Source organism: Cephus cinctus, unplaced genomic scaffold, assembly GCF_000341935.2.
Source record: "Cephus cinctus unplaced genomic scaffold, Ccin1 Ccin1_scaffold0689, whole genome shotgun sequence".
Taxonomy (NCBI): Eukaryota; Metazoa; Arthropoda; class Insecta; order Hymenoptera; family Cephidae; genus Cephus; species Cephus cinctus.
Window position 1 is genome coordinate 205,839 of NW_014333312.1, and position 24,530 is coordinate 230,368.

The 24,530-nt window shown below is 42.7% G+C and overlaps 5 protein-coding genes and 1 long non-coding RNA gene across 17 annotated transcripts; 2 read left to right on the forward strand and 4 right to left on the reverse strand.

The window, feature by feature from the left end:
• The first annotated feature begins 2,174 nt into the window (after nt 1-2,174).
• LOC112494635 lies at nt 2,175-7,291 on the forward strand. 4 transcript variants are annotated; one of them, XR_003060246.1, is made up of 6 exons: nt 2,175-3,160; nt 3,244-3,656; nt 4,425-4,935; nt 5,042-5,200; nt 6,911-7,087; nt 7,156-7,291. It is a non-coding gene; the product is annotated as an uncharacterized LOC112494635 (long non-coding RNA). The 4 variants fall into 4 exon arrangements; XR_003060248.1 differs by lacking the exons at nt 6,911-7,087; nt 7,156-7,291 and adding an exon at nt 5,501-5,864; XR_003060247.1 differs by lacking the exons at nt 6,911-7,087; nt 7,156-7,291 and having other exon boundaries at nt 5,015-5,864.
• LOC107269656 (leucine-rich repeat extensin-like protein 5) lies at nt 5,983-8,098 on the reverse strand. Its single transcript, XM_025086990.1, has 6 exons — nt 7,991-8,098; nt 7,816-7,918; nt 7,169-7,750; nt 6,957-7,099; nt 6,137-6,789; nt 5,983-6,052 (listed from the first exon to the last, which is right to left on the reverse strand). The coding sequence occupies exons 2-6, from the start codon at nt 7,910-7,912 to the stop codon at nt 6,049-6,051; spliced, it is 1,479 nt and encodes a 492-aa protein (XP_024942758.1). The 5' UTR covers nt 7,913-7,918; nt 7,991-8,098; the 3' UTR covers nt 5,983-6,048.
• Nucleotides 8,077-16,893, forward strand: LOC107269735 (protein obstructor-E). 9 transcript variants are annotated; one of them, XM_025087005.1, is made up of 10 exons: nt 8,077-8,585; nt 8,722-9,238; nt 9,316-9,432; nt 9,520-9,616; nt 10,673-10,905; nt 10,996-11,143; nt 12,095-12,364; nt 12,445-13,165; nt 15,369-15,779; nt 16,202-16,893. In XM_025087005.1, exons 8-10 carry the CDS (start codon nt 13,114-13,116, stop codon nt 16,510-16,512), a joined length of 774 nt encoding a protein of 257 aa, XP_024942773.1. In that variant the 5' UTR covers nt 8,077-8,585; nt 8,722-9,238; nt 9,316-9,432; nt 9,520-9,616; nt 10,673-10,905; nt 10,996-11,143; nt 12,095-12,364; nt 12,445-13,113; the 3' UTR covers nt 16,513-16,893. The 9 variants fall into 9 exon arrangements, with proteins under 9 accessions (XP_024942773.1, XP_024942772.1, XP_024942769.1 ...); XM_025087004.1 differs by having other exon boundaries at nt 8,722-9,432; XM_025087001.1 differs by having other exon boundaries at nt 8,077-8,330; nt 8,411-8,585; nt 8,722-9,432; nt 9,520-10,905.
• Nucleotides 16,894-17,063: 170 nt separating this feature from the next.
• On the reverse strand, nt 17,064-19,070 carry LOC107269737 (protein obstructor-E). Its single transcript, XM_015743925.2, has 5 exons — nt 18,763-19,070; nt 17,966-18,184; nt 17,525-17,792; nt 17,315-17,449; nt 17,064-17,235 (listed from the first exon to the last, which is right to left on the reverse strand). The coding sequence occupies exons 1-5, from the start codon at nt 18,815-18,817 to the stop codon at nt 17,220-17,222; spliced, it is 693 nt and encodes a 230-aa protein (XP_015599411.1). The 5' UTR covers nt 18,818-19,070; the 3' UTR covers nt 17,064-17,219.
• Nucleotides 19,071-19,952: 882 nt separating this feature from the next.
• Nucleotides 19,953-21,113, reverse strand: LOC107269734 (protein obstructor-E). The gene is made up of 3 exons (XM_015743912.2): nt 20,739-21,113; nt 20,230-20,647; nt 19,953-20,050 (listed from the first exon to the last, which is right to left on the reverse strand). Exons 1-3 carry the CDS (start codon nt 21,091-21,093, stop codon nt 20,023-20,025), a joined length of 801 nt encoding a protein of 266 aa, XP_015599398.1. The 5' UTR covers nt 21,094-21,113; the 3' UTR covers nt 19,953-20,022.
• A 1,200-nt stretch (nt 21,114-22,313) lies between these two features.
• Nucleotides 22,314-24,165, reverse strand: LOC107269736 (protein obstructor-E). The gene is made up of 5 exons (XM_015743924.2): nt 23,976-24,165; nt 23,165-23,359; nt 22,899-23,083; nt 22,555-22,787; nt 22,314-22,486 (listed from the first exon to the last, which is right to left on the reverse strand). Exons 1-5 carry the CDS (start codon nt 24,022-24,024, stop codon nt 22,450-22,452), a joined length of 699 nt encoding a protein of 232 aa, XP_015599410.1. The 5' UTR covers nt 24,025-24,165; the 3' UTR covers nt 22,314-22,449.
• Between the last annotated feature and the right edge of the window lie 365 nt (nt 24,166-24,530).

The following is a 24,530-nucleotide window of genomic DNA, read 5'->3' on the forward strand; positions in this document are numbered from 1 at the left end:
TATTGTATGTTCCTGTATGACTTGACGTAAAACAGGTCCAACAAAAGTTGAAGAGACGAAGGCCATCCCGTTTGACTACCGACTACTGAGTCATTGTCAGGCTGGTTCCTCTCCCTTGTCCCCATATTTACGCATTAATAATCAAGCCACAGAAGTTGTATAAAGAGTGTACCTGATTGGCCATGACTACTCGTAATGATTGCTCCAGTAAATCGGCACATATCTATTGAATATTCATAGTGCCGCCTCTTATACGCTACGCTCTACTACGAGGACTTTCTTGTATCCTCGTCGTATCTCATTCTTTCTCAGTAACAAGAACATGCCCACGCGAAGGCCAAAATTTCATCGGCATTGCCCAGGGAAACACGTGCTGGCACATTACAGTAACTATATGTTCTTATTGTGCTGAGAAACGTGTAGGTCGTCGTCGTGTGTGTCTTATACGAGAGACTGTTACATACGACATCCAGTTCTCAATACAGAACCTCAAGCCTCGTCTCGAAGGACGCCGAGCGTCGAGAACACTTTCGGCATCAACGAAACTTTCTCGTCCATGCATAATTCCTGTTTATTTAATAATATGGACGGCCGAGCCTAGACAAATGCTTTCCGACACTTTGAATGAAGCCATTGTAGATCATCAAGGCGCATGCGCACTAGTCACTGTGAATTTAAATAAAAACATTCGCAGTTTAAATCGACAAATTTTACAAATTTAATCGTATACATAATTATGTATACCTAATATCTATGTCTTTTCATGATTAACCATCAAATTCAATTCGATCCAGTCAGTGATATATGTATGCAAGATGCATGTTGCATTTCAGGCAGCTCAGGTGGCAAGACGGAAGTGCATGATTGGTACTCCTGGAATCGAACGCTCTTCCGTATAACGGTAAAGTTGTACCTATGGCGGACAAGGCGGGTCTGTCCCATTCGAATCGTACGTGTCATATTTTCTGTTCATATGAATAATTATATATATATGAATACACAAGAACAATACCATAGAAATATGAAGATTCTATGTACATATAAAATCGATTGCACACATTGACAATGTCTCATTGGCGGGTTATTGCCGCTTATTACACGTAACCTGATCGCTGAGGTAACATCTTCCCACTGCGTTGCGTAATAAGGCCACTAGATGGCAGAGAGGCGCATCTTGCTGTTGCAGATCTCCGTGTATAGAAATAACTCCTGGGGCTACGGCATGTATAAGTTCTCAACACACGGAACATTTCGTATATTTATACAGTTTATCTGTAAGGATCGCGCAAGTGAAAGTGAAGAGGAGCTCCAGGTACACTTGGACAGCATCCGAGAAATCCTCTTCACGGTATGAGATCTACATCGCCGAGAATAAGGTTGTTGACACTTGGGTAAGTCTCCTTCGCGGGCTCGAGCCCGTTTACTGTCTACGTGTACATGCATCCTGGCATGCCAATGAGTGCTCAAGTAGTTATATGGAGTTAATACGTAATGGAATAGGGTTTATAGCAATCAGAACTATACACACCATTGCCATAACCTCTACTTTCCTTGTGCTGTCATATATTGTATGAGGTTATCACGTATTTTCTCAATGCTTATATGGTTGGTATGACTGTGATGTGACTGGGTATATGTATAGCAATACAGTTTCGGTAGACTCTCCTGAGACTACGTAGCCTCGACCTTTACTTAATGCTCTTAACGTTCATCGCAGCTCTGTAATCTCTTTTCTCCTGTAGAAAGTGCCCATGGAGACTTCACTGCCCATGTACTACATAAGTATTTACGGAGTTGCACGAGGATCGAATAATACAACGGAGTTTCACGATCTAAGGCGAGTGGCTATATCTTCCATAACCTTTTTCCCGCCATGCGTGCAATTCTCTTTACTTTTTCTTTTATACCGCGTGCGCTTCTCTCACTTTTGTCACTCGCAATGGGAATTATAATTGTTATACCTAGTTCACGCATTTGAGATAAATCTGTACATGACTAAGGACATATTCGGTAATGAACCACGGTTACGGTTATTAAATTTCAGTCAATTGCATCGATTGATTTCGACTGGTGAAAAAAAGTCAGTCGATGTCATTGGCTGAAATTTAATAACCGCAACCGTGATTCAATTACGGAATATACACTAATTTTACTTTTTTCTTTCATACAGTGCGTAGCTACTCTTATCGATACCAGATTGTTGTTGTTGCATATGGCTACTCTGTTGAAAAGGCCAGGAAAAGAGGTGTAGCAGGCAGGTAACGAGGCGTAAAGAAATTCCTAGATCCTAGAAACGGCGCTGTTCCGTTCTGAATGTGACTACGGCCGACCGGGTTGCAAATGAGACCCTGCAGCTGCGATGACTGATCTCCTTCTACAATTATATATTCACGTTGGATACGTACCTTGGGATTCCGGTAGGACTAACGGTTTATCAACAACGATTAAGACTCATCGTACGACTGCCCATAGATATATATATATATATATATTCAACCAATGGAAATTGTTACGTGCATTCATGAGTATTCATATGTTCTTGCGTAGACGTCCGTCGGGACGATGCGATTTGATTCACTTGTATTTTTTTTTCATACGTGAGAAGTAACTATATTAGTTGGACATCAAAATATCTTCACTTTTAAAATTTCAATTTATTACTTTACTATTACTTGATATGTTCTCAAATTCTTTCTGTCTTTTTTTTTCATTCTGCACCTCACTGTTTGTCTCTCCCAATGAAAGAGGAGATGGATGAACCGGAATGCGGCATCGTCGTCCAAGGAGAACTACTCTGCGCTGCACCCTAGATTCGCATTCACATCTGTATGGACGTATACGTATATTACTATTTGCCATACAATTTTAAAGCACAGGTTTATCTTTAGACGGGACTATTGGCAGCTCTTCCGCGAGAAAAGGTCGCCGATTCTGTATTAATAATAATTAGTAATGATTTATCTTGTAGAGATGATAACTCCTAATGGACTCTGAGGAACTGAGTGAACGTAATTATGAGGATTTACTCTAGTCGAGTAAAGGGAGGATATCGGATGATATTATAAGGACCATTCGAAGGAGCTGCCTAACAGGGAGGAGCCATCTGTGTCACGGCCAGTATCTTAATGAGTGACCGAGCTACTGTAATTCAGTGTGAATGGTATTATTCTATCTGTATTAATAATATGTATATACACGCATGCTCGAAAGACCGCGCCCTGACTCGCGCCTTTTTGCTTGAAGCCATACGAAAATACGAAGAAAGCAACCGGGGCGACGGGTGAAAGTCATCCAAAATGTCACTGAGTTTAACCTTAACGTTGCGGAGTACGAGCGAGGAGCGCGAGTTATGCGGCAACCTATAACGGAGAAGGGTGGAGAAGGAGAAACCTCTTGCATAAGCTACCCTCTAGGCTCTTCGTTATCGTCATACGTACGCCCGGTGGCTTAATGTCGAAGTTAAATTCATAAGAAAGGCTGCGTCTATGTGCACACAGTCAATTTTGACAGGATTCGGACACTGTTGTAACAGTTACTAATAACAGAAGGGGAAATACGTACATTGTAGATATCTAAGCATATGTATCATAATGTAACAGAAATATGAAAGGCAGGGGTGAAAATTAGCGAGACAGCAAGAAAACATATTGCAAGAGGTAAAAGATTTTTCTAGATTTCATATAGATAAGATTTATATTTTTTCTGGTAGAAAGAAGAGTTTTTATGACTACTGTTAAATATGGCGGGCTGTTTAATGTCTTCTGAGAATTTTGGGAAGGGGAGATTTGCCACTGGGTGAGAACGGCGGTGGAAGCGCATTGACGCGCCTGGAGGCATCTGCGCGCCCTCGTCGCTGAGCGTCGTTGAGCGTCGGTGGCCGTCGCTATTTTTCCCAAACCGGATTTTCAGACAGTATATGTAGCAGTCGGCTATAGTTTCCTTAGACACCGGAGTTGCAAAACCTCCGGCAAGGTGACCTAGTTGTACAACGAATGAAGTAGGTTGAGTAGATCTACCATACCATTGGATTTCAATTAAGTAGTAAATTTATGAAGAGTCAGACTTCAACTCCCTATTATAAAGCATTTATACATAAAAAAGATATACGAGCATAAATGTCAGAGGATGTTGATATACTGTCTTGAAGTCTTAGAGAGAGAAAAAAAAATATAATGAAAAATAGCTGCGGCTACGAGTTCTCAGTGAAAAATGTTGGTGCTTTCCAAAACGAAGACGTTGAATATCAGTTAGATGAAAAATCGTCAGGGTTGCCGGTGAAGATTGTTTTACTAATCGTGGGCTAAAAATATCCTGAGAATCGTTAGAGTGATAAACCATATTGTTCATTGCCAAGTGAAGTCTAAAAGACATCCTATCTGTTTCTCTTTTCATCTCATGCTCATTGCTCATTATTGCCTCTATAGGTTCCATGAATGTTGGTCAACTTGCAAGCCAATGGGTCACGTACGAGAAATGCAGTTATGCGTCCCACGCAACTTTATAAGAACCCACGGAAGCCCAGCCCCTGAGGAACAATGCGTTTTGAACGCGCCGCCGATTGCTGGTTGCACATATATGTAGTTGTTCGTGGATATATGTCTATCAGGCACGCGTACAGGTGGTAAAAAATTAACAGAAACACCGTCACGCCCAAGTCACGGGCGTGACCCATGCATAAAGATGCCCGGGTCACGTAACTTTCCTTTGATATAAGGCATTAAGGCTCTTGTGTAGTACATTTAAAATTTTCAGACTTTTGCCAATCTACATTTTTGCTTATGCATTAAGCAATTAGGATTGAGACATGTGAATTTCTGTTTCCGGAGGCAGTGGCATCGTCAAAAAGAATATCTACATATACTCGCAGCGGATTCGCCGTATTCGAAAGTTTTCTGGAAAGGTCGAGGACGATCCTCTGTACGAGCGTAAATATATGTAAGTCTCGAAAGTTCCAAGCAAGCCGCCGGCTACAATAGCAACTGTCATTATTGGCAGAGTTTATGAAATTTTTAAGAAATTAAGTTTTTTTCCCCTTGTATAGTTCGGGAATGTAATTTCGTCTTCCTGGATTATTGGGAATGGCCAGCGCAGCTCGGGCGTGGTCGTCAAGAAAGCCGGGAAAGTGATATCAGAGTCTGGAACGAGTGTGTCCGTGTTCTCCTAGTCAACATGCAAGAACCCAATGGCGCACGACAACCTAGTGAGTGTCGTCACGGAATAACTGGTTCGTGTGTGCGTCGTTTCTCCTTGCACTGTAACGTCAATTCCTAGCCGATTTCCTTGCTTTGCGAGAAATTTGCACGTTGTTATCCGAAGTATGTACTGAGATATACCTAACTTAACAATAAGGAAAAGGTATATAATATCATTATTCGGAGACTCTTATTAAGTATGGACATAGCGTAGTTTCAGTCTAGAGACTCTCTCGCAAGGAGAGATGTGACCACAGCTATGTCCCAGTTACATGTGACTACTGATGCTCTTTCTACATTTACTATAGGCAGTGTATAGCTTTTGGTACGAAGCAATCGTATTCACAATTTGCGCACGCTTGAGGCTCCCTCCGTTTAACCATTCGCGGCCATTTTGAATGTTAAAGGAGCATCGGAGAAGCGCTATGTGAGGGTACATAGGTACCCTCGATTTGGTGTCTGATTTAAATATTCCGACGGCGTGTCGCCATTTTCTAAGAATCTTTGACTACATTTCATTGCCTTATGAATGGCGCGAACACCTTCTCGAAGGTGGAAACCTTTTTAGAGAGATCTTCCGTTATAGAAGTGTATGCTGGAGGTTAGTTAATGGTAGTGACAGCAGCGCACTCTGTTGGCAGAAGCGGAAGGTATTTCCTTCGCAAAATGCAATGGCAGATTCATTTACCATGAAGATCTTGCTTGATCGTTCTCGAGCACAGGTGGAAAGAATATCGCTGTGGGTAAGGTGGGATTCTCAGGTGACTGAATTCGAATGAATGGGACCGGCTTTAGATATAAAAATTCATTTATTCAAGCTTGCATTACAGAGCGGAAGTTCTAGATGGCTTCTCGGTTAGCTGAAAAAAGAAGATTCTCAATGAGTTTGGATATCCTGAGTCTCTTGCTAGTTTCATTTGAAATTGAACTTGCTGCTGACTCACCATTTAGCAATAGTAAAGTGTCTGCAGGAGTCTGATGGTTTGTCATATATTTGACCTGATGGACACTGCACCAACTGAGGACGACTGTTCCTGCAGACCACGACGCTGCTGCAAGAATCCGTCAGTCTGTGTACATTTCCATTTTCGCAGGGCGCTTTCGTCAGCTCTGCTGGAAGTGCCTGTACTAATCCCCAAGGGTGTTGTATGATGGGTGTCTGCGTCTCGTCAGCAAGAGCTCCTACTACCGAAGGCGGCTGCTGTGCCTGATTCTTAAGGTCTAATTCTATTTGAGAAGCAACAGGTCGCTGATGCCAGGGGTCTGGCTCTACCTTGGTCAACCAGGGATTGCCGGGGTAAGAGACTGGTGGAGGATATCCTGGTTGAGGAGGGTATGTTATTGGTGGTTGAGGCGTTGATGGTTGTGTTGGATAGGGATTTGGGATGTACGGTGGCTGAGGTTGAGGTGGTTGAGGTAGAGGTTGTTGAGGTTGAGGTGGTTGAGGTTGAGGTGGCTGAGGTTGAGGATATTGAGGACGCGGAGGATGAGGTGTTGGTGTTATTGGCTCGATTATTGGCGTAATTGGTGGTGGTGGCTTTGGTGTGGCAGCTCCTTGGCAGTCTACTTTGTAAGGGTAGTCGCATACGCCCAGTTCCTGAAACATTCCCATCACGAACTTCTAGTACACACAAGCTAGTAAGAAATCCCATTTATAGTGTTACGAGTAAGCAGTGCCCTTGGAAGGGTTATGACTCCTAATGTTTTTTACTACGTAGTTTCATGGATTAAAATTCAATGTTGAATCTTTCGGCAAATTCTTACATCACTGTACACGAGTCCACGGGGACAGCTGAACTTGATTGGACGACCGTGCAGGCATACATAGAATACCGAACAGTTGGTCGAACTTCTGTATCGCCCATTTAGATCTGAGCAGTATTTGGATCCGGGTGGTAAAGGCGGTTCTATACAAAAAAATTCGATTGAATGCGAAATTTGAATATCTGTTATTTTCTTGTAGTTGTACTACTTACTAGGCGTGGGACCAGGTCTGCTACCGCAATTGACGTTGTACTCAAAGTCGCAAACACCGTTGAGGTCGTTGAACAAGAGTCCACCAGGACATTGTTGTTCAATCACCACATCGTCCCAGCAGTTAAGGTAACTCGCACAACTTTTGGGACTTGGAAATTGTCCTCTGAGACCAAGACAGCCTGGCGCAGGAGTCGGCGGTAATGGAGGCAACGAAGTACTTGAAATTGGTCTAGGAATCTCTCCTACACCGGGAGAACCAGGCGAACCAGGAGATCCCGGAGAACCAGGTGATCCCGGAGAACCAGGTGATCCTGGAGAACCAGGTGATCCCGGCGAACCAGGAGATCCTGGAGAACCAGGAGATCCTGGAGAACCAGGCGATCCCGGAGAACCAGGTGAACCCGGAGAACCAGGAGAACCAGGTGATCCCGGCGAACCAGGAGAACCAGGAAATCCAGGATAAAACTGTCTGACTGAGGTCACGAACGGTTTTGAAGTAGTAGTAACATCCTTCGCAGGATCACGTTGTACATCCAACTTGTGAATATCCACCAAGTCCCACCAATGATTGGATCCCAAAACTGGGGAACAATGATAAAAATATCATTATGAAACCACTATTATAAAACACTCAAGAAACACTTACCAGAAGGTTGATGTTGAAAACCTAGTTGTCTTCCTCGTGAAGAAATCTCCTGCCCAGCCACGAGACTTAGAAGGGCAAGTATAAACAAGCCCATCATGGCCTCCTTGTCAATAAAAAATATTCTTATCAACGAACTGAACTCTCACAAAAACTAAATAAAAAATTTTCAGAGTACTCGCTGATAATCCCGTTTCGTCAAATCGAATTGCAACCAACTGGCAAGTCCTTGGTTCGTGTCCTGATGCTGTGGGCTGGACCTCGTCCGTCCCAGGGCTTACATAGGGCATCCCCCACCATCGGCTTACAGGGAACTACAGGACCCCAATTACACGCTTGCAAGGACCTCACCTCTTGCGCAGGAAGTGCAACGTCTTGCACGCAGAGGAATCCCCACCTTGTAAAAATCCAATGAAAAAGAGTAAAGAAAAAGAAAACAAGAATTATGCACAAGAGTGCACGCACTTCTTTTGGGTGCCACAGCAATGGCACATGTCTTGGTTTGTTCTGCAAAGAATGTAACTGCAATCATCCTCAAGAATCCTTGAAAAATTCCATTCGCAGTACTTACCCACGACCTACCATGCTTCCTTTCAAGGGGGCCCTTATGCATCTTGCGTCGACTGTTGGCGTCACATCATGCGTTTTATTATCCGGTTCTTCTCGCAAATCCAACGAGTTTTGGGCAATGAGGAAGAGGTTACAAGTGGACGGTATAACGTAATCTCTGAAATCGGTGCGTGCCAGGATGAGCTCCTCCTACAGTTTATCACGTGAGTCACGTTTTGAGTCTGCTCAGATAACAGCTACTAACCAAAAATGGCCGTTTACAGAAGCACGTGCAGATTTCTGTTCTCACGTATTTAAACATTTTATTAAGTCAATGAACCACAATAATATTCATTCCAGGCAGTACGTGACATTGCTCTACCTATGAGATACGTGATGCGAATCTGTTTGCATTGTATGGCATCTCCCTGTACGGAACTCGAAGGATCATCTTCCAGGAGCCTCATAAAGTAGTCGAGGATGATTGAACGATCCTGCCGGTATTACTAAGCGATTCCAGCGTCTCTCGCCAGGGGATAGATATATTTATATCTTGCACTTCTGCGAAATGGTCCCGCTCGCAAATTCACCTCTCTGTGATCCTATATACATACCTACACATAGATATAACAGCCTATGGGCCTCCCTTGTCCTTTAGCTACGTCCCTTGTTTCCTTTTTCCTTTTTTTTTTCTTTTGAATTTTTTTTATTGCACCGTTGCTCCTCCGCTGTTCACTCTCATCCTCTTCCAAGTCTGTTTACAACGACCGGCTCTAGGAGGACCAGAGGGTGGAATGCCGCGAGAAGAAGAGGAGCATCGGACCCCAAGAGAAAATAAAAGAAGGAACGAGCTCATGGATGGAATGGAAGAAAAAAGGTGAGGAGCGGAGGTTGGATGCTGGAGGAAGAGGAGGTGGACCAAGTGCACGCCCTTTCGAACAATTAATTTCGCAGGAGCGATGGTGCACAGTGTATATAAGATATGGGATAAGGAATTACTGTCATGGCCAATGTACACCTTAAATTTGGCAAGCTTACACGACATGCCACTTAGCGTAATCATCAACTTCGGTACTGGCTTGATATCTTCGTAATGGCGACTATCGCCATGTCAAATTTGGCTAAATCCATCCTTAAACGTTTTTCTCTTCTTTTTAGGCTGTCTTTCTAATTTACATTGAGTAATCTGGAACAGCATAACGGCAGGACCTCAACTGTAAACGTATGAATTTCCGCAAGTGCAAGAATACCTTAGGTGCATACAATATTAAGGAAAAAATGTCCCGTAACGTCACTTGGGCATTCGGACCACGTGTGAGCCAGTACCGTGCATTCCTCAGTAACTGGATGCACCCCCGTTTACCCTAAATTACAATCCTCAAGGGGCTATCCCTTTGGCTAGTGGGATAAGCTACATTACTTATGACACCATAGGGGCCATCTAATAAATCTGGTAAACGTATAGTATAGCTGCATATATACACTTGGTATACCCAAAGAAGAAGCGCCACTTAACGCGATCTTTTAAGATGCTCAGGTAATGTATATTCGCATAAGGAAAAATCAACCGTTTTAAGAATTCCCAGGCGGTAACATTCGTCGGTTTTCTACATACGAAGATAAATACGAATTCCCATACGTATCTTGGTCTTATATGTGCTGTATAATGTGAGCACACCTTTGCACAACTGATGCAGGACGTTACATACGGATGACCGTAGGATCCCACGTAACTCGGGGCCTCAGACCAGATACTTGGTATCCAGCCTGTGGCTCCGGCTAAACGCTCTAATGAAGCGAATACATTTCGGGGAAGGAAGAATGGCGGTACTGGACTCTGCTGTAAAAAATAATTAAAAAAGATACTAAGAGGACTCGCAGGATGATGGTGCGCAAGGGGAGTGCGGAGAATCCGTACAGCCAGAAGAAGAGGCTGAGGAGGAAAAGAAAGGAAAGAAAAGAGCAGATAAAGAAGGTGCTCGAGGAGGTGGAGGAGGAGGAGAGGAGGTGGTGCTGTGGCTCGAACGCGTCAAGGCCCAGGGGTCCTTGCTCTCCGGGTCATAGCGGCCCACAGACTCATAACATTTCACCTTACCCCGCCTGCCCGCCACTCGGCACTCGAATCTACGGTCCCACGGATTAGGAATTAGGGGATCGTTCATTAGCTGGATTACATAGGGAGCTGGATTCTATGGGGTTTTGCTTTCTTTTTTCAATCTATAATTTTACGTAATCAATAGTAGATTTGATGAATTTTAGTCATTTATTTTAACTTCTACATACTTCATGGCGTTTTCTTATTTTTTTCTAGAGGACCAAGTAATGTCTTGCGTAATCAGGCGTACCTTGTAATACGTAGCATGAGAGATTCCATGGAATACTGCAACCAGATTTACTTGACTGTATGACGGCTTGCCATTACGTACGGAGTCATGTGGCGTGATGTCGGTAAATAGAAATTTATTTACAAAGCTACAAAGTCAATTAGATAATTTTCATACTGATAATAAACGATACTCCATTGGAACGTAATTTTTGGATAAGGTAAATAAAAAGTATCAACGTATTATATTTCAATTATAATAATGGTAGATTTTCGCATTAGCATTCACGCAGACACCACACGTATTTTAGGTGACTAAAACCCACAAGAAATCAGGATCTGGTATCGCAACAGGACGACCGTCGTCAACATAAACAGTGGGAATTCTCGAGTTTTTGGAAGCGAATCGTTAATCCAAACGGAGGATTTCTTACACACGTTTTTCATGGGATGTCCAGGGTACGGTTTAAAGAATTTGTTTCCTGGAGTCGGACCGAACGTCGTGTAGATTCGTATCTTTTCTAGAGAGTCGACTCTAATTCTAGTGAACGATGGCGACGCAATTGCCAATGAAAGCTGCCATTTTCATTTCGAAATACGTATATAACACCGGCTGCGTCACTGGTGACACGTATCTATATGAAACTATGTACTACATACATCACAGTTTCTAGTCCCCCAGACGTCAACAAGTAGCTACCATGAGGTATATGACTATATGAGCTTGCCGATTTCGCATAGCGTCGACATTACGAATATTTCGCAAGCGCTTCGGGCATTGTTTCATTCTTAAATCTGATTTCCTTTCCGCGAGAATTCTCACCGCATTTAGTTCAGAGAGATAGTCTCGCCTAGGTGCCGTCACCGCTCTTGAATGCCTTCTTGAATGTATACGTAGAGTTACCTCGGTGCGCTTCTTGCACAAGGATTTAAGGAGACAGATTAAACAAGAAAGAGAGACAAGAACATGAAAATATAAAAAAGTTTATAGAAATGTCAGGAAAACGTCAAGGTTCAAGAATTTCGAGTATGTATACCCAAGGTGACGTAGCAGTGAAACAATATCCGGCATTGTCGAAATGCGCTTTTAGATTCTTAAGATCTTCGCCCCTAGGGAATTGGCCATTACATATCTATGTACAGCTTATTGAAACAGACACCGTCGTTCAGAATTTCGGGCAAATATAGAAAGGAATAGGAATTAATTTTTTTTTTCTTCATAAGAAGTCAGGGTACCGTAGTCTTAGTTAGTATTAACGATAAGAGCAAACATTAAGGCGCGTTCACATCACCACTGCGTCCATGATGAGCTGGACAGTTGTATTATTAATATACGAGTCTTAACACGGTGTCCTGGGTAATTTCTGTGCTATCCTCGTATTTCACTTTTGTTTTCACCGACTATATTAGCATGGAGATGCGCATGGCGAGACGCGCGCCAAAGAAACCGTGAAGGGCCTTGGTGGCGAACCTGACATCTTGCATATTCCGCTGGAGCGAAGAAATGTAAAAGGAATAAGAAAGGAGAGAAAAAAAGATAAGGAGGAAGAAACGTCGTAAAAATGTTCCAACGATTTTGCGCGACGAGCGGCTAACGAGGAAAAATGAAATCAGTTCAGGGATTATGAGATCCAGAAAAAGAGAAGATGCTGATAACGATGTTAAGAGAAATTGCAAGAGGTAGGATAAAAAAAGGTGACATCTTCATTCGTATATTTTCTAATAAAAAAAAGCCATAACTAATTATATACCGTTTTCAGTGGATCTGGATGGTGTTTTTCTGCTATCCTGTCAACATCCGTTAACTTCTGTAGCAAGAATAAATACTGTGCTATCATCAAAAAAGCGTATCGTCAAGCGTCTGATCAAAGAGATTGAATTAAAAAAAAAAAAAACGGAACTGTAAGAAATATTAACAAGAGCAAGCTAGTCGACGAGTTACCGATGGAAATTGGCCGATGTGGAATGAAGCGAGAAACGTAAGAGAAATAGGAAAGAAAGGAAATAAAAAAGAAACCTGAAATCTACTGACTCACGTAGTCAGTGAATGGTATTCGAGATATCAGAAACACCGAAGTCGATTTTTCTGGAGGTTCCGATGCCCCAGCGTCTCGACGACGGACGTCGGCTTCTCGATACCGCGGTTGCAGTGGAAGAAGCAGCCTGCTCGCCAAGAAGGCCTTCCTAGCTGAGAGACCGCGGCCAGAGAGTGGGGAGCTCATATAAGACCCAAGCCAAACGCCTCTCCCAGTGACCAGTCCCGACACGAAAACCCATCAGTCGAGCTTCTTCGTTCTTGACTGAGAACTTTTTGCTTTGGCACTTTAATGGTTCCATCGCCGGAGCTGGAAATTGTATAGAGAAATAACGAGACCATTCTACCAGCCCAGAACACGAGGAACCGAGTATAGCCGAAATTAATAGCAATAATGGGACCGTACCAGGTAGCCACGTCCTTCCTGGTCCTCATTGCTGTCCAAGGTGAGTCATTTCAATACCTGAATAAGATCACTCAATTCTTTCAATGAGTATTCGATCACATAACATTCGATAGCTCAAAGAACGTCCTTGCCACTAACCATGAGGTATACTATATTCGATATAACTCGTTGGTTATACCTTACTTACTTGCTAAAGACATCTTAGGGGTATCACAGGGCCCACCGCTGTGAGCGCTGCCATAATATAATCGGTTGGATGCTGCGCACGCGATATTTAAAACTTGACACTGGGTGGGTGAGAATGTCAGAAGAAAATAAAATAAAAGATAAAAAAGGGATACGTGATACAGTAAGCTGTAACGTGAACGATATATTTTGTACAGTCAATTAAAAAGTTGTTTTTAATCAACTCGCCCCACTTTCTATTTGAAGAATATATATAATTCATTGAAATAAAAAGTTTTCATTAAATTCATCGTTGATTTTGTTTCATCGTGCCACGTGCGCGCGTATATCCCGTGTTTATTAATATATAAGTATACTGAGTGCTGACCCAATTTTTCTATAAGTTCAATAGTCTAGAGTGGTACTCCTCTAAAAGTCGAGGACGGTCCCCCGTGTTTTTATTTGGGTTCGGTCGTTCTACGAGCCAAGCGCGTAAGGCCCAGCTGTACCTCCGGCTAACTGCCCAATTACACGCATCCTCGCGAAAACAATGGCGGCCATTCGCCGGGCAGGTTTCACGCATCGCGTGTAGTACTTTCTCTCGTGTCTCACCGGGTGAAAATATGAAAGTAGCTCAACGAAACAGCTTGTACTCTCTCTGGAGAGTATATCTCTGGTGTGTACGAACATTTAATTTCCAGCCTCCCGTATATCCCGGAACACTATGTTTATCGCATGAGGGGCCTTACGAGACACCGATCAGACCCCGACACTTCCTGATAATAGAGGCTCTTCCGTGCTCCTTGCAGGATAGCTAAATGACAAAGAAACCGGATTAACCGTTCCGGCGATTGGACTCGTTATATCCGGATGGTGATAAAAAGAAAGAAAAAAGATAAAATGAAAAACAAGGCCCCTCGTAACAAACGAGACGAAATTAAATGAGGGTTCGTAATATTGTTACGTGTATTGCGTTGCACGGAAGGAATCGTGATATCCCAGTTAAACGTAAATGGGCCTGTGGTCTTATACCGTACCGTAACCGGGGCCTGGTCGCCGTCCAGCCGGTCATTTCCATGGAATAGGAACGTAAACATTAGACGAAGACTAACTAATGGTACTGTACAGGGTATTTAATCTTTACGGAGTCGTAAAGGAAGGGAAAGTAACCCAGTGCCTAGCGCTAACTAAGCAGGGCCTTACATAACCGGCTGGTACTCGGAGATGTCTCCGGGCCCACCATGTAGATATACGCCTATCGTGTCGCATTAGTCCTACATAATCCGTTTAAAAGATTCCCTAGACGGAAATCCCTAGGATTACTGTCGTCTTTACATCAGGATCAATTATCTCACTACGCTCATCCTGTACGTGTTGCTTGTACGTTGTGCGTGCAGGATATGATTTTGTGAAAGGAGACCCATTAACGTAGTGATCAGACAAAATGATACAAGCATTAAATTGCTAATAGCCACTAGTATTTCTTATTCTCTTTTATAGTCTGTTCTTCTCAGAATTCACCGGTACACCAGATCGACCGGTTACCGGAAGTGCCGTCCCCGGGTTAAGGACGCGAGCCAAAAATAGAGGTGGATCCTATATGATGATTCCTACTAACTAGACGCGGAGATAAAATCTCATTTGGAAGGAGTTAAAAGAATAACCAGGGGTGCCCTGAAGGTTGCAAGTCAAGGCTAGGCACTTTCACTTGCGCTCTCTTGGGAGCGCAGTTCCACTAGACTTCCCACCTTCTTATTTCGATATTACTTACGATCAATAGATTCATCCATCCGTCTCTGTATATGCACTGTGCATGCTGGGTAAAGACTCCAGATTAATATCGTGATCGTGATCCTGGTGTTCTTGGCTTCCTGGACCTTCTATTGTTGAGCTAGCTAACACCCTGTATCCAATGTAATTGTTACTATATACATGGTGCAATTAATCTGGTAACTTTTTCCATTTCCCATCATTATTCTAAGAGACTGGAATACACTAGAAATATCACTAGATTATAAACGTTGATATTCAATTATCTGTATATTTATTGGATTATTACATATCCTGGTTTGTTGCAGGTATTCTGGCACAAAAGCAACAGCAAGAGGATCCTTGTCAGACAAAAGCAAGAGTCGTTGGGGACGTTGAGTATTGTGATCGTTATTGGGAATGTGTCAATGGTCGCCCAGAATTGTTTGACTGTCCCAATGGGTTAGTATTTGCTGGGAAGCATCGTGGCGTCACTGAGGGTTGTGATTATCCATGGAGGGCTAATTATTGTGAGGGTAAACGCCAGGCTAATCCGCCAATTGGTGCTGAGCATTGTGATTGGCTCTATGGTATATTTGGTCATGAGACTTCATGCACGAGATATTGGACTTGTTGGAATGGAACTGCTACAGAACAATTGTGCATTGGTGGACTGTTGTATAACGAACGTGCGCACTCTTGCGACTGGCCTGAGAACGTAGAGGGTTGCCAGAAGCACCGTGAGTCTCGTTAATTATTATAATTTGTATACTTTATTCGTTTAGCATTTCAAGGAACGAGAGGTTATGTTCGCCGGTAGAAAATATAATTTTGTCATATAATTTTTACTTTTTAAAATGTCAGTGGCCTCTGTCGTTTGATTCATTAATATTCATGTGCTATCGCCACACCTTCAACTCGAAGATTCTATATATCGAGTTTCGCGGAAAGTGACGGTTTCTTTCGAAACATTAGAATGTATCGCGACGTGTGACACGTACCTGTATGTATATTTTAATGTTTACCTACCGCAGACGGAACGTGGCGGATGTCTCAAAAATTTGAATAACTTTTCTCCCAGACATTTGTCGGATCTACGATCTTCTTATTTTGCATATATACAGTATGGGCATGTAATAACAAAATTTTATATCTATTTCAGCACTTTGCAATGACGATGCCAATGGGAATGTGCCCCTGGGTAAATCCTGCAACCGCTACTGGCAATGTCAGGGTGGATATCCTCGACTCCAGAGGTGTCCCGCCATGTTGGTCTTCGACAGAAGGTCATTGAGATGCGTTGTACCACCTACAGAGGATTGTGAGGTACCAACGACGCCACCTAATCTCGAGGGTGAACTTCCGGATGGAAGGAACGAACAGGAACCGGAAGAGGAGAATTTACCACCTGGTGTACCATCCCTACCAGCGGGCGCGGTACCGATCTCGTTGAGAGGACGTGCCAGAAATTAAATTGGAGTCTTCCGGTTGGCTGATAAAAAATCTCACGTGGAATTTTGATTCTGAAAATTCGACGTTCTTTCACGGCACACAAGAGGATCGGTCGATTCTCCGTTAGCACGTAAACACTTCTTATCGTTTCTTTTTTAGAATTATTTCTGATATCGTTGTTACTATACTATACCTATTCGATTACTATAGCCGCGCACCTCTGCCCTTTGAATTTTCTCATCCTCAATCAAAATGTAAATATTCCTTTTATTCATTTTTCCTTTTGCGCTTTATTCACATGCACCCGTGTGAATATGCACGCATATATACGTTTACTCTTACGCATAAGTACGTAGGTGATTCGTGCAATAAAGTATCGTTGTATATTTTTTTTATACGTAACATCTAAATTGTGCATTTATTTTTATTCGTTTTACATTCTGTATTGTCTCATCGAGTTGCCACGACCCGTAAATCATGATTATACCATAAGCACGTTGTACTGGATTCCTGTAGGATGTTGTACAGTTATACGTGGCAAAATCCAGGTGGCTTTCTTTAATGGTCAACAAATCTCTCTAAAGACCCCTCAGCTTTCATCTATTAGAAAATGTTTTTCTTTTTTTTTTTTAAATTCTTACAGACGTCTTTACGATAAAGGAGGACAGAATCCTGATTGATAAAGACATCGATAAGACTGCTAGATCCTCCATTCTGACCAATATTTATTACAGATGATTGGCGCTGTGTAAAAAGAAATGCAGAAATAATGAGCTGCTCGGAAATGGTTATACAAAAAACCCAAATTATTATTATTACGTACCAGTGAGGAATTTCCTCGGGATCCAAACAGGTTAGGGAAACAGCATCGAAAAGTTTACCCTCACCGCAGGTGATAAGACGCGGATGACCATCTACACAGGTGATGAGTCTGCCGCAATCACCAGGTACAGGGAATCTGCGAAGAGATAATGAATATATTCCCATTCGTGAATCCGTCATACCTTCCAATCAGCATGATCGATCAATTTACCTGGGGAATGGCCAGAACTTAGCAGCAGCTGTACGAGCAGGAATCTTCTGAGGACATTTGAAGCCAACAATAGCCTCAGGATTACAGTACGGAAGTAATTGATCAGGCCAGACGCAGGTATGACTCTTAGGATCATACGCAAGACCAGGGGTGCAATGTTCCTGAAGAGGAGTTCCGTAGGTGCATTTAATGTAGGTGGTGCTGCATGAATCACTGTCTGGATAAAGTCCAAATTGATGCTCGCATCCTGGACTGCTTATGGGCGTCACTGAGGAAATACAAAAGAAAATAAGAGAGTTCTCAGTAGGTACCTTAGAAAAAAACCTCACAAGATCTTGTCTTTTAATATAAAAAAAAATACCATTATTGAATGTCCCGTGTTTATCGGAGCGTCTAGATTAACAGGATCTCAAGAAGGAGAGCGTAACGTGATATACTCACAGTCAGCCTTGCGTTCTCCGCAATGTACTGCCCAGTGGTAGTTGCAATGATTATGTATGGCACCATGTCCATCGAAAAGAAGACCGTTTTCGCAGTGTTCCAGAGTAAGCGTTCCGTTGGTGCAGAGGAAGAATGCAGCGCAATCTTCGGGATGAGCGTAAGCTTGGACGCCATGCTGTTCAGGACACGCAGGTGCATTGAGAAGGGCAGCGCCAAGGACTAAATATTAAAAAAATTATTAAACTTAACCAAGGGAAAGCTTATGAAATAGACGTATGCAGTTCGATATACAGTTAGTCGTTCTATGTCCACCGGCCGTTATCGTGAATAATGCATGATCGGAATGCACAGTGGAAATATTCTGCTAACGCTGTTGCGAAATCTTGTGCGTCGCATAATCAAATAATTCGCGAGCCAGGGTGGCGACAGTCACGCACTTGGAGATGGTAATAGAAAATATGATAGATCATGGGGGACTAGACGATGCGTCCATATGGCGAGTATAAGTAATGCAGTGAAAGCGGTTGTAGCTAAAGAATTCCTAAAGGTGTCGCAAGTCGCGCGTTGTAAGTCCCGTAGTCGCGGGGTCCTATGCTAGAGAAGTTGCGGTATAGATGTGTGTATGTATGGAGGTACGGTGAGATTTCTGAGTGCCATAAGAAGGGGAGTGAGCGTATAGGGTCTCACCATAAAATCATATGTGAGAGAGTGAGATAGGAAGAGTACCCAGGGCCGTATACACCATCGGGATTCACTTAAGCTAAGGTCGCACCAATGTAATTATCCGTATTACGTACCTGTAGATATGAGGCCCAACAGGCCCAATAGACTCGCGCTCATACCGTAGCTCATGTCTGGTCTCGGTACGGACTGACTACTGAACTTAGAATCCCACTCATTGGCGAGTAGCGTTGGCCTCGGCTTGTACCAAGCCCCCTTCACTCATAAGAGGGGCCCCAAAATGGACCCCTTCCCTGTTCACTCTCTTTTTCCCTGCGTTGATACTAATTACCAGCGATTTGTACGAGATCTCTCGACATGAACGGATGGGTTTCGATTGTTCTCTGCAGTTACGTGGCTTCACTTTTTGGCACTTTGCTCTGGGGCCTCATGCTCTCTAAACACGCCCTCTACTATCGTTATTTACCTGCATATCGATCCCCAACAAATTCGCAGTGTTTAAACTTGCAATATTGGTTTTAAATTTTTCAAAATTTTTTCTTACCCAAAGGCAATTGGGTCCTCCGGGCTGGGTGATACGTACGCTATTCTGATCCGAGTCTATTGCTGTAGATACGGATAAGGCCTCAGGCGCCTGACGTGACGACTTACGCAATTGGTAAGCAAGAGGGGTCTCCGCCCCGAGGGAACCAGATCGCCTGACACGATACCGATAGTGAAAGCCGTCAATCTGATATTACACACATTCTGTAGGTTATACAATGGCCTCCTGTATGCCTCTTATTCAGCTTCTATAAGAGGGACCGTTCACCAAACTACTTTTAGGGAGCGAGGCTAAGGTCGTTTGATTTTCGTTTTGCTTTTGGGCCAGCCGGAGCTCGTGTCGAGGTCGAGCCTTTATCGGGTAAAATTGACGACGGCCGGCTCTAATTATGCAAAGAGAAAGGTCCCGGCTGAACCTGAATACGGAGAATGTGAGATTTTACATAGGTCGAAGAGTCATCCGCAATTTTCTCTACAAGAAAATTACCACAGTGGAAAGTGCTTCGACAGACCAACTGATTTACACACAGATTTACATACATTCACAGATTTTAGTAGAAGTTTAAACTATATTTAGACTCTGTACTAGGATTGGGTATACACGAGTAAAAAAAGGTAAGGATATTAACAAATAATTTGAGTATTATTGGAAATAGCTATTTGACGCAATTATATAAAGAGAAAGGTACTCCGTCAAATATAGCCACTGGGTGAACAATAACTTCGTTGCAGTTTGTAATAGCACATTTAATACGAAATTGCATAAGATTAAAATATTTATTGTTCTTAAGGAGTAAAAGTCGTTGGTTACATTGCTAACGTTGGCACGTGACTCAGTTCTTTTTCTTGTAATAGTCCTCGCTGCAACATAACATAACATCAATAGAATTTCTCGTTCTCATGCGTCAAGCGTAATACGACAAAAAAGGTTATGTACGCAGGGAGGTTAGAATGATAACAATGTGGATAAACTATGAAGAATAAATGGACATAACTTCGAAGGATTTCGAGGTGAGCTAGTATATCATAGAATTACTCACCATCCTGGTACATTGTCCGGATCAGTACACCTGAAGCTATCTTCATTGTAAACGGTGCCATACTCGCACTGGCCCTTTTGTGGCCTTACGCCATTCCTGCATATGTAAAACTTGGCACAATCCTCAGGATGAGGATAAGTAGGATGTGGCAAGATTCTTCCTTGTGGTCCAGCGACGTCTCCCTCGGGACAAGTAAATCCATCATCCAGAGCATCACGTTTCACATCTTCGCAGAGTCTCGTGGCGTCTGCAGGCCACACGCAGGTGGCCATCTTGTCCTCGTAAACAAGTCCCGGCGGGCAAGGCATTAATTGGGCGACTCCGTCGATACAGTTCACAAAATGATCGCAAGAGGTTGGATCGTCAAGTTTGAAATAGCCATTTGCGCGTGGACATTGTTTGCTGACCTGTGGTTCCTCTGCAAAGAAATAAAATTTTTTTAAATGTCTACGAGTAAAATTTTCAAAAATATTAAAAATAATCAATCCATCAGGGTACTGGAAACTCACGTAGCAGGGTGCGGTCGCCGCAGGGTACGTTCGCAGGTATGTCACAGAAATCTTTTTTAGGATTGTCGTCCCTGAAGACGAGGCCGTCCTTGCATAGACGTTCTTCCGGTTGCCCGTCTACGCATGCGTAGTAAAGATCGCACTGTTCAGGGTCCGGAAAAAAGCCCTTAGTCTCTGGACAGCGAAATTGAGCCTGACTTTTGGTTATAATGGCGGCAGCCACCATAAGCGGTAAAATAAACCGACACCCTGCAGATGCCATACTTAAGAATCTTTGCTGATCGTGGATCTTCCTTCTCTGGCAAGGAGCTACGCGACGTGACTGACTTCTCGGTCCCGATTTGCTCGACTGCATTCTACCACTGTCTCATTTCACGACCCCTCCCCTTTCTTCGAAAGCCCTCTCTTCATCTTTCTTCTACCCAGTTCAGGTAGGAGAGGGCCGGACAGCTGTTCTCATTGCTATCCTTTATACCTAAAGGCCTGCCTACTCTCATTTGCATTCAGTTTGGTCTATTTTCCATTGGCCGCTGCGGTTTGGTGGACACGTATACATATATATCGATTAAGAGGGGAGCAGGCATATACATATGCAAAAAGACAGGTCGTGACTCTAGAAAGCTTTGACATTTGTCTGAATGTCAAAACGGGTCCTGCGATCTTTATAACGCGATCTTCAAACGAAGACCTGGTAGCATGTATCAATTTTCACTATATGTATATACTACTGTACCTGAGTGCATTATTGAGTATGATATATATATATATATATATATAATAACCAGATACATCTGAATTCGCGAGATTTCACTATATGTATATACTACTGTACCTGAGTGCATTATTGAGTATGATATATATATATATATATATATAATAACCAGATACATCTGAATTCGCGAGAAAGCACGCGTCACGGATTCCTGAACACATGCTTATGTTTCATACCATTGGCTATTGGTATTCCCGGAATTCGATCTATGAGAGAAATGTAAAAAATATAATATGGTCACGTCTTCATTCATCTTTAGTTTCATCTACTAACAGGTTGTATGTACGTACACGTGCTTAGATACTTGGTACTTGCAGGTACTGAGTCCTGCCTCCCGTAACGTAAGAAAGCAGAACCGATCGATTCTTAGTGGCTTTTACTCAAGATCAATAGCTGCAAGAAACTCTGCAAGTTCCAGGTTCGACAGTCCCCATCGCATCGCGATATCGTCTCCTTTGGAAAAACGAGGAAAGGCTTGTCGCTCTCGTGTAAATAAGGTGAAAGTCAGTGCAGACGGCGACGATCTGCCTGGGTGAACATTCAACGATCGACGCCCCTTTTACCAGCGCGTAACCACATACAGTTTATATATGTTTTTTATTCGCTTGTTTATAATATGTTATATGATTGCTACTGTGTTGTTGGATACCTTCTTTAGTACGGATATAGTATATTGGTAGTTTCAAAATTTATGAGAAATCTGTACGTACCCAAAAAAAAACAAAAAAGAATGAGTTCACAGTGTTACGTGATTTTTCATAGTAGGTAATTTTCGAGGGTTATTTTTATCGATGCAACCAACGTTTCCAGGGAAAAATGGTCATTTATTGTAAAACATTTACAAGGCTAATGTCTTTCGTATTTATACAAAATATACGATAGGATTAAAAAGGTGGCTTTGGGATCCCGATGCGGGACAGGAGTACTTCCTATGTCAGCTTAGGCCTTCTTGTCGTCATCCTTGTACCAGTCCTCGCTGTATATGAAGTGTATTGCTAGATTTGTGTCTCTTTGTCAAATTTCACTAATACTATATTTACGTACCATCCAGGAACATTCTCAGGAGCGTCGCACCTCTGCTGCTCGTCGTTGTAAACCGTACCGTCGCTGCAACCCTGTTCACGTGGTGTGACGCCGTTCAGGCATACATAAAATTTCTGACAGTCTTCAGGGTGAGCATATTTGGGATGATCGACGGCCATTCCTCTGCTGTCAACTTGACCTTCCTTAGGACACTCGAAACCATCCTTAAGCTTGTTTCCAACCTTGCCACAATTCTGTGAGATTGATAAAATATTTTATTAATTTTTATTAGGCTAATCAAAAAATTGTATCAATTAACAATTATAATTAATAACTCTTATCATTCTTCATTTCTCGTTACATACCTCACGACCAGCACTGTCAGGCCACACGCATGTTCCGCTGTACTCATCAAAATGCAATCCAGTGGTGCATGTGATCTCAATGGCTTCGCCATCGATGCAGTTGTAGAAGATGTTGCATACGGTTGGGTCAGGATGGGCAAAGAAACCATTACGTCTTGGACATTTTTTCGTAGGTTGTGGTGGTTCTGTATATGAAAATAAATAATACTTTTATTGTCAAAATTTAATATTTTCAAAATTTTTATCAAATCCACAGATTCACTTACGCAATTCGAGACGGTCGCCGCAGTCCACGTTGAAAACGTGGTCGCACTTGTTCACCTTGCGGTTCAAAGGGTCGAAGACAAGACCATCCGGGCAAAACTTCTCCTTCGCGACGCCATCTACGCAGTCGTAAAATTTGTCGCACTGTACTGCATCCTCAAATTGGCCATTGGTTTTTGGACAGTTGTAGGCGCCATCTGTTGGAAAAATCATAATCAGTGAAAGTTATTAGTTAGAATCATATTTGGTACAGAGGCTAAGCTATGTTGAGATCGTGCGAGAACAAGGACGTTGAACCTTGTATGGTTCATCTTATGTAGATCGTTATTACTGTTTTGGATTATGTAATTCGCGATGACTACTGTTCCTAAGGAGATATCACTTATGCAACAGGGAGACAGCTATCTGACATTTACATTTTAGAAAGTAACCCCGGTCTCACCCAAACACGCTGCCTTAAGTCTGTGGAATACGAATATCATCTTGGAAATTTAACAAGGCGCAGCATCCCAAGAGAAAGAAGTGGTGGACATTTATCATTAATCGTATATTAATTTCTTGTGAATAACGATTCACCGTATTTATTTAATAAGTTCCACTTTCCATCCATGCTAGTGAAATCGCGGAGTCGTATAATGAAAACAAATAAAAAGTCCATGAGTCCCATAGATCTGATACCATATGTTACCTTATTGGCTTTTCCATAGAAAGTGGGCTCATCGTAATTTTACTATGATAGATTATAAAATTATTAAATTCTCTAGGCTATTGTGAATTGTGTATTTTTTTATCTATTGTCATTGCTATACTCACTTGCTACTGTGGCTAAAGCCAGCATCAGCATCAGGCACACTTTAGCCATTTTGTCGATGGTCGTGTGAACTGTCGTAGAGATTAGGTACCGGTTAATAAATATACAAGTGACTTTGACAACTAGAGGTTAATTTTTGGGCCCGCTCTTTGGAATAGCGTCTCGTCGCGAGAGACTGCAGTCAGAGAACGGCTCTCCTGAGGGTATACCTTACCGATCCCCACTATGGTACATTTCCCCACTTTCGCTGCGTGTACACACCAGGAGGCCACACCACGGAACGTCACACACCATCGCCGGGGATAGCCGTTGAGAATTAAGATTACCTGTGATCCGACCATTACGAACTTCTACCGTGGATTTTACCTTCTGGTTATTCTATACGCTTCGCTCTCACGTTTACTATACGACATTTCTCTGGGATCCGTTTGATTTTCTGTTAATTTTTTCGCTTTTTTTTCCTCTATACTTTTGATTTTATTTATTTTACTCACTCTCAGAGACTCGTGCATTCGAATGTGGCAAAAGGACGGTTACTGGCATTTTGATTTTATGCA

Bases quoted from the DNA above. Each gene is read 5' to 3' on its own strand.
- LOC107269656 (XM_025086990.1), bottom strand. From the start codon at position 7,912: ATGATGGGCTTGTTTATACTTGCCCTTCTAAGTCTCGTGGCTGGGCAG. The intron at 7,100-7,168 runs GTAAGTAGTACA...TTTTTTGTATAG, and splicing joins CAGACCTGGTCCCACGCCTA to AACCGCCTTTACCACCCGGA. The intron at 6,790-6,956 runs GTAAGAATTTGC...GGAATGTTTCAG, and splicing joins GTGGACTCGTGTACAGTGAT to GAACTGGGCGTATGCGACTA.
- LOC107269735 (XM_025087000.1), top strand. From the start codon at position 13,114: ATGGGACCGTACCAGGTAGCCACGTCCTTCCTGGTCCTCATTGCTGTC. The intron at 13,166-15,368 runs GTGAGTCATTTC...GGTTTGTTGCAG, and splicing joins GGTCCTCATTGCTGTCCAAG to GTATTCTGGCACAAAAGCAA. The intron at 15,780-16,201 runs GTGAGTCTCGTT...TATCTATTTCAG, and splicing joins AGAGGGTTGCCAGAAGCACC to CACTTTGCAATGACGATGCC.
- LOC107269737 (XM_015743925.2), bottom strand. From the start codon at position 18,817: ATGAGCTACGGTATGAGCGCGAGTCTATTGGGCCTGTTGGGCCTCATA. The intron at 18,185-18,762 runs GTACGTAATACG...TTTAATATTTAG, and splicing joins GTTGGGCCTCATATCTACAG to TCCTTGGCGCTGCCCTTCTC. The intron at 17,450-17,524 runs GTAAATTGATCG...ATCTCTTCGCAG, and splicing joins AAGTTCTGGCCATTCCCCAG to ATTCCCTGTACCTGGTGATT.
- LOC107269734 (XM_015743912.2), bottom strand. From the start codon at position 21,093: ATGCAGTCGAGCAAATCGGGACCGAGAAGTCAGTCACGTCGCGTAGCT. The intron at 20,648-20,738 runs GTGAGTTTCCAG...ATTTCTTTGCAG, and splicing joins CGGCGACCGCACCCTGCTAC to AGGAACCACAGGTCAGCAAA. The intron at 20,051-20,229 runs GTGAGTAATTCT...GTTATGTTGCAG, and splicing joins CCGGACAATGTACCAGGATG to CGAGGACTATTACAAGAAAA.
- LOC107269736 (XM_015743924.2), bottom strand. From the start codon at position 24,024: ATGGCTAAAGTGTGCCTGATGCTGATGCTGGCTTTAGCCACAGTAGCA. The intron at 23,084-23,164 runs GTAAGTGAATCT...TTTCATATACAG, and splicing joins CGGCGACCGTCTCGAATTGC to AACCACCACAACCTACGAAA. The intron at 22,788-22,898 runs GTATGTAACGAG...TCAATCTCACAG, and splicing joins CTGACAGTGCTGGTCGTGAG to AATTGTGGCAAGGTTGGAAA.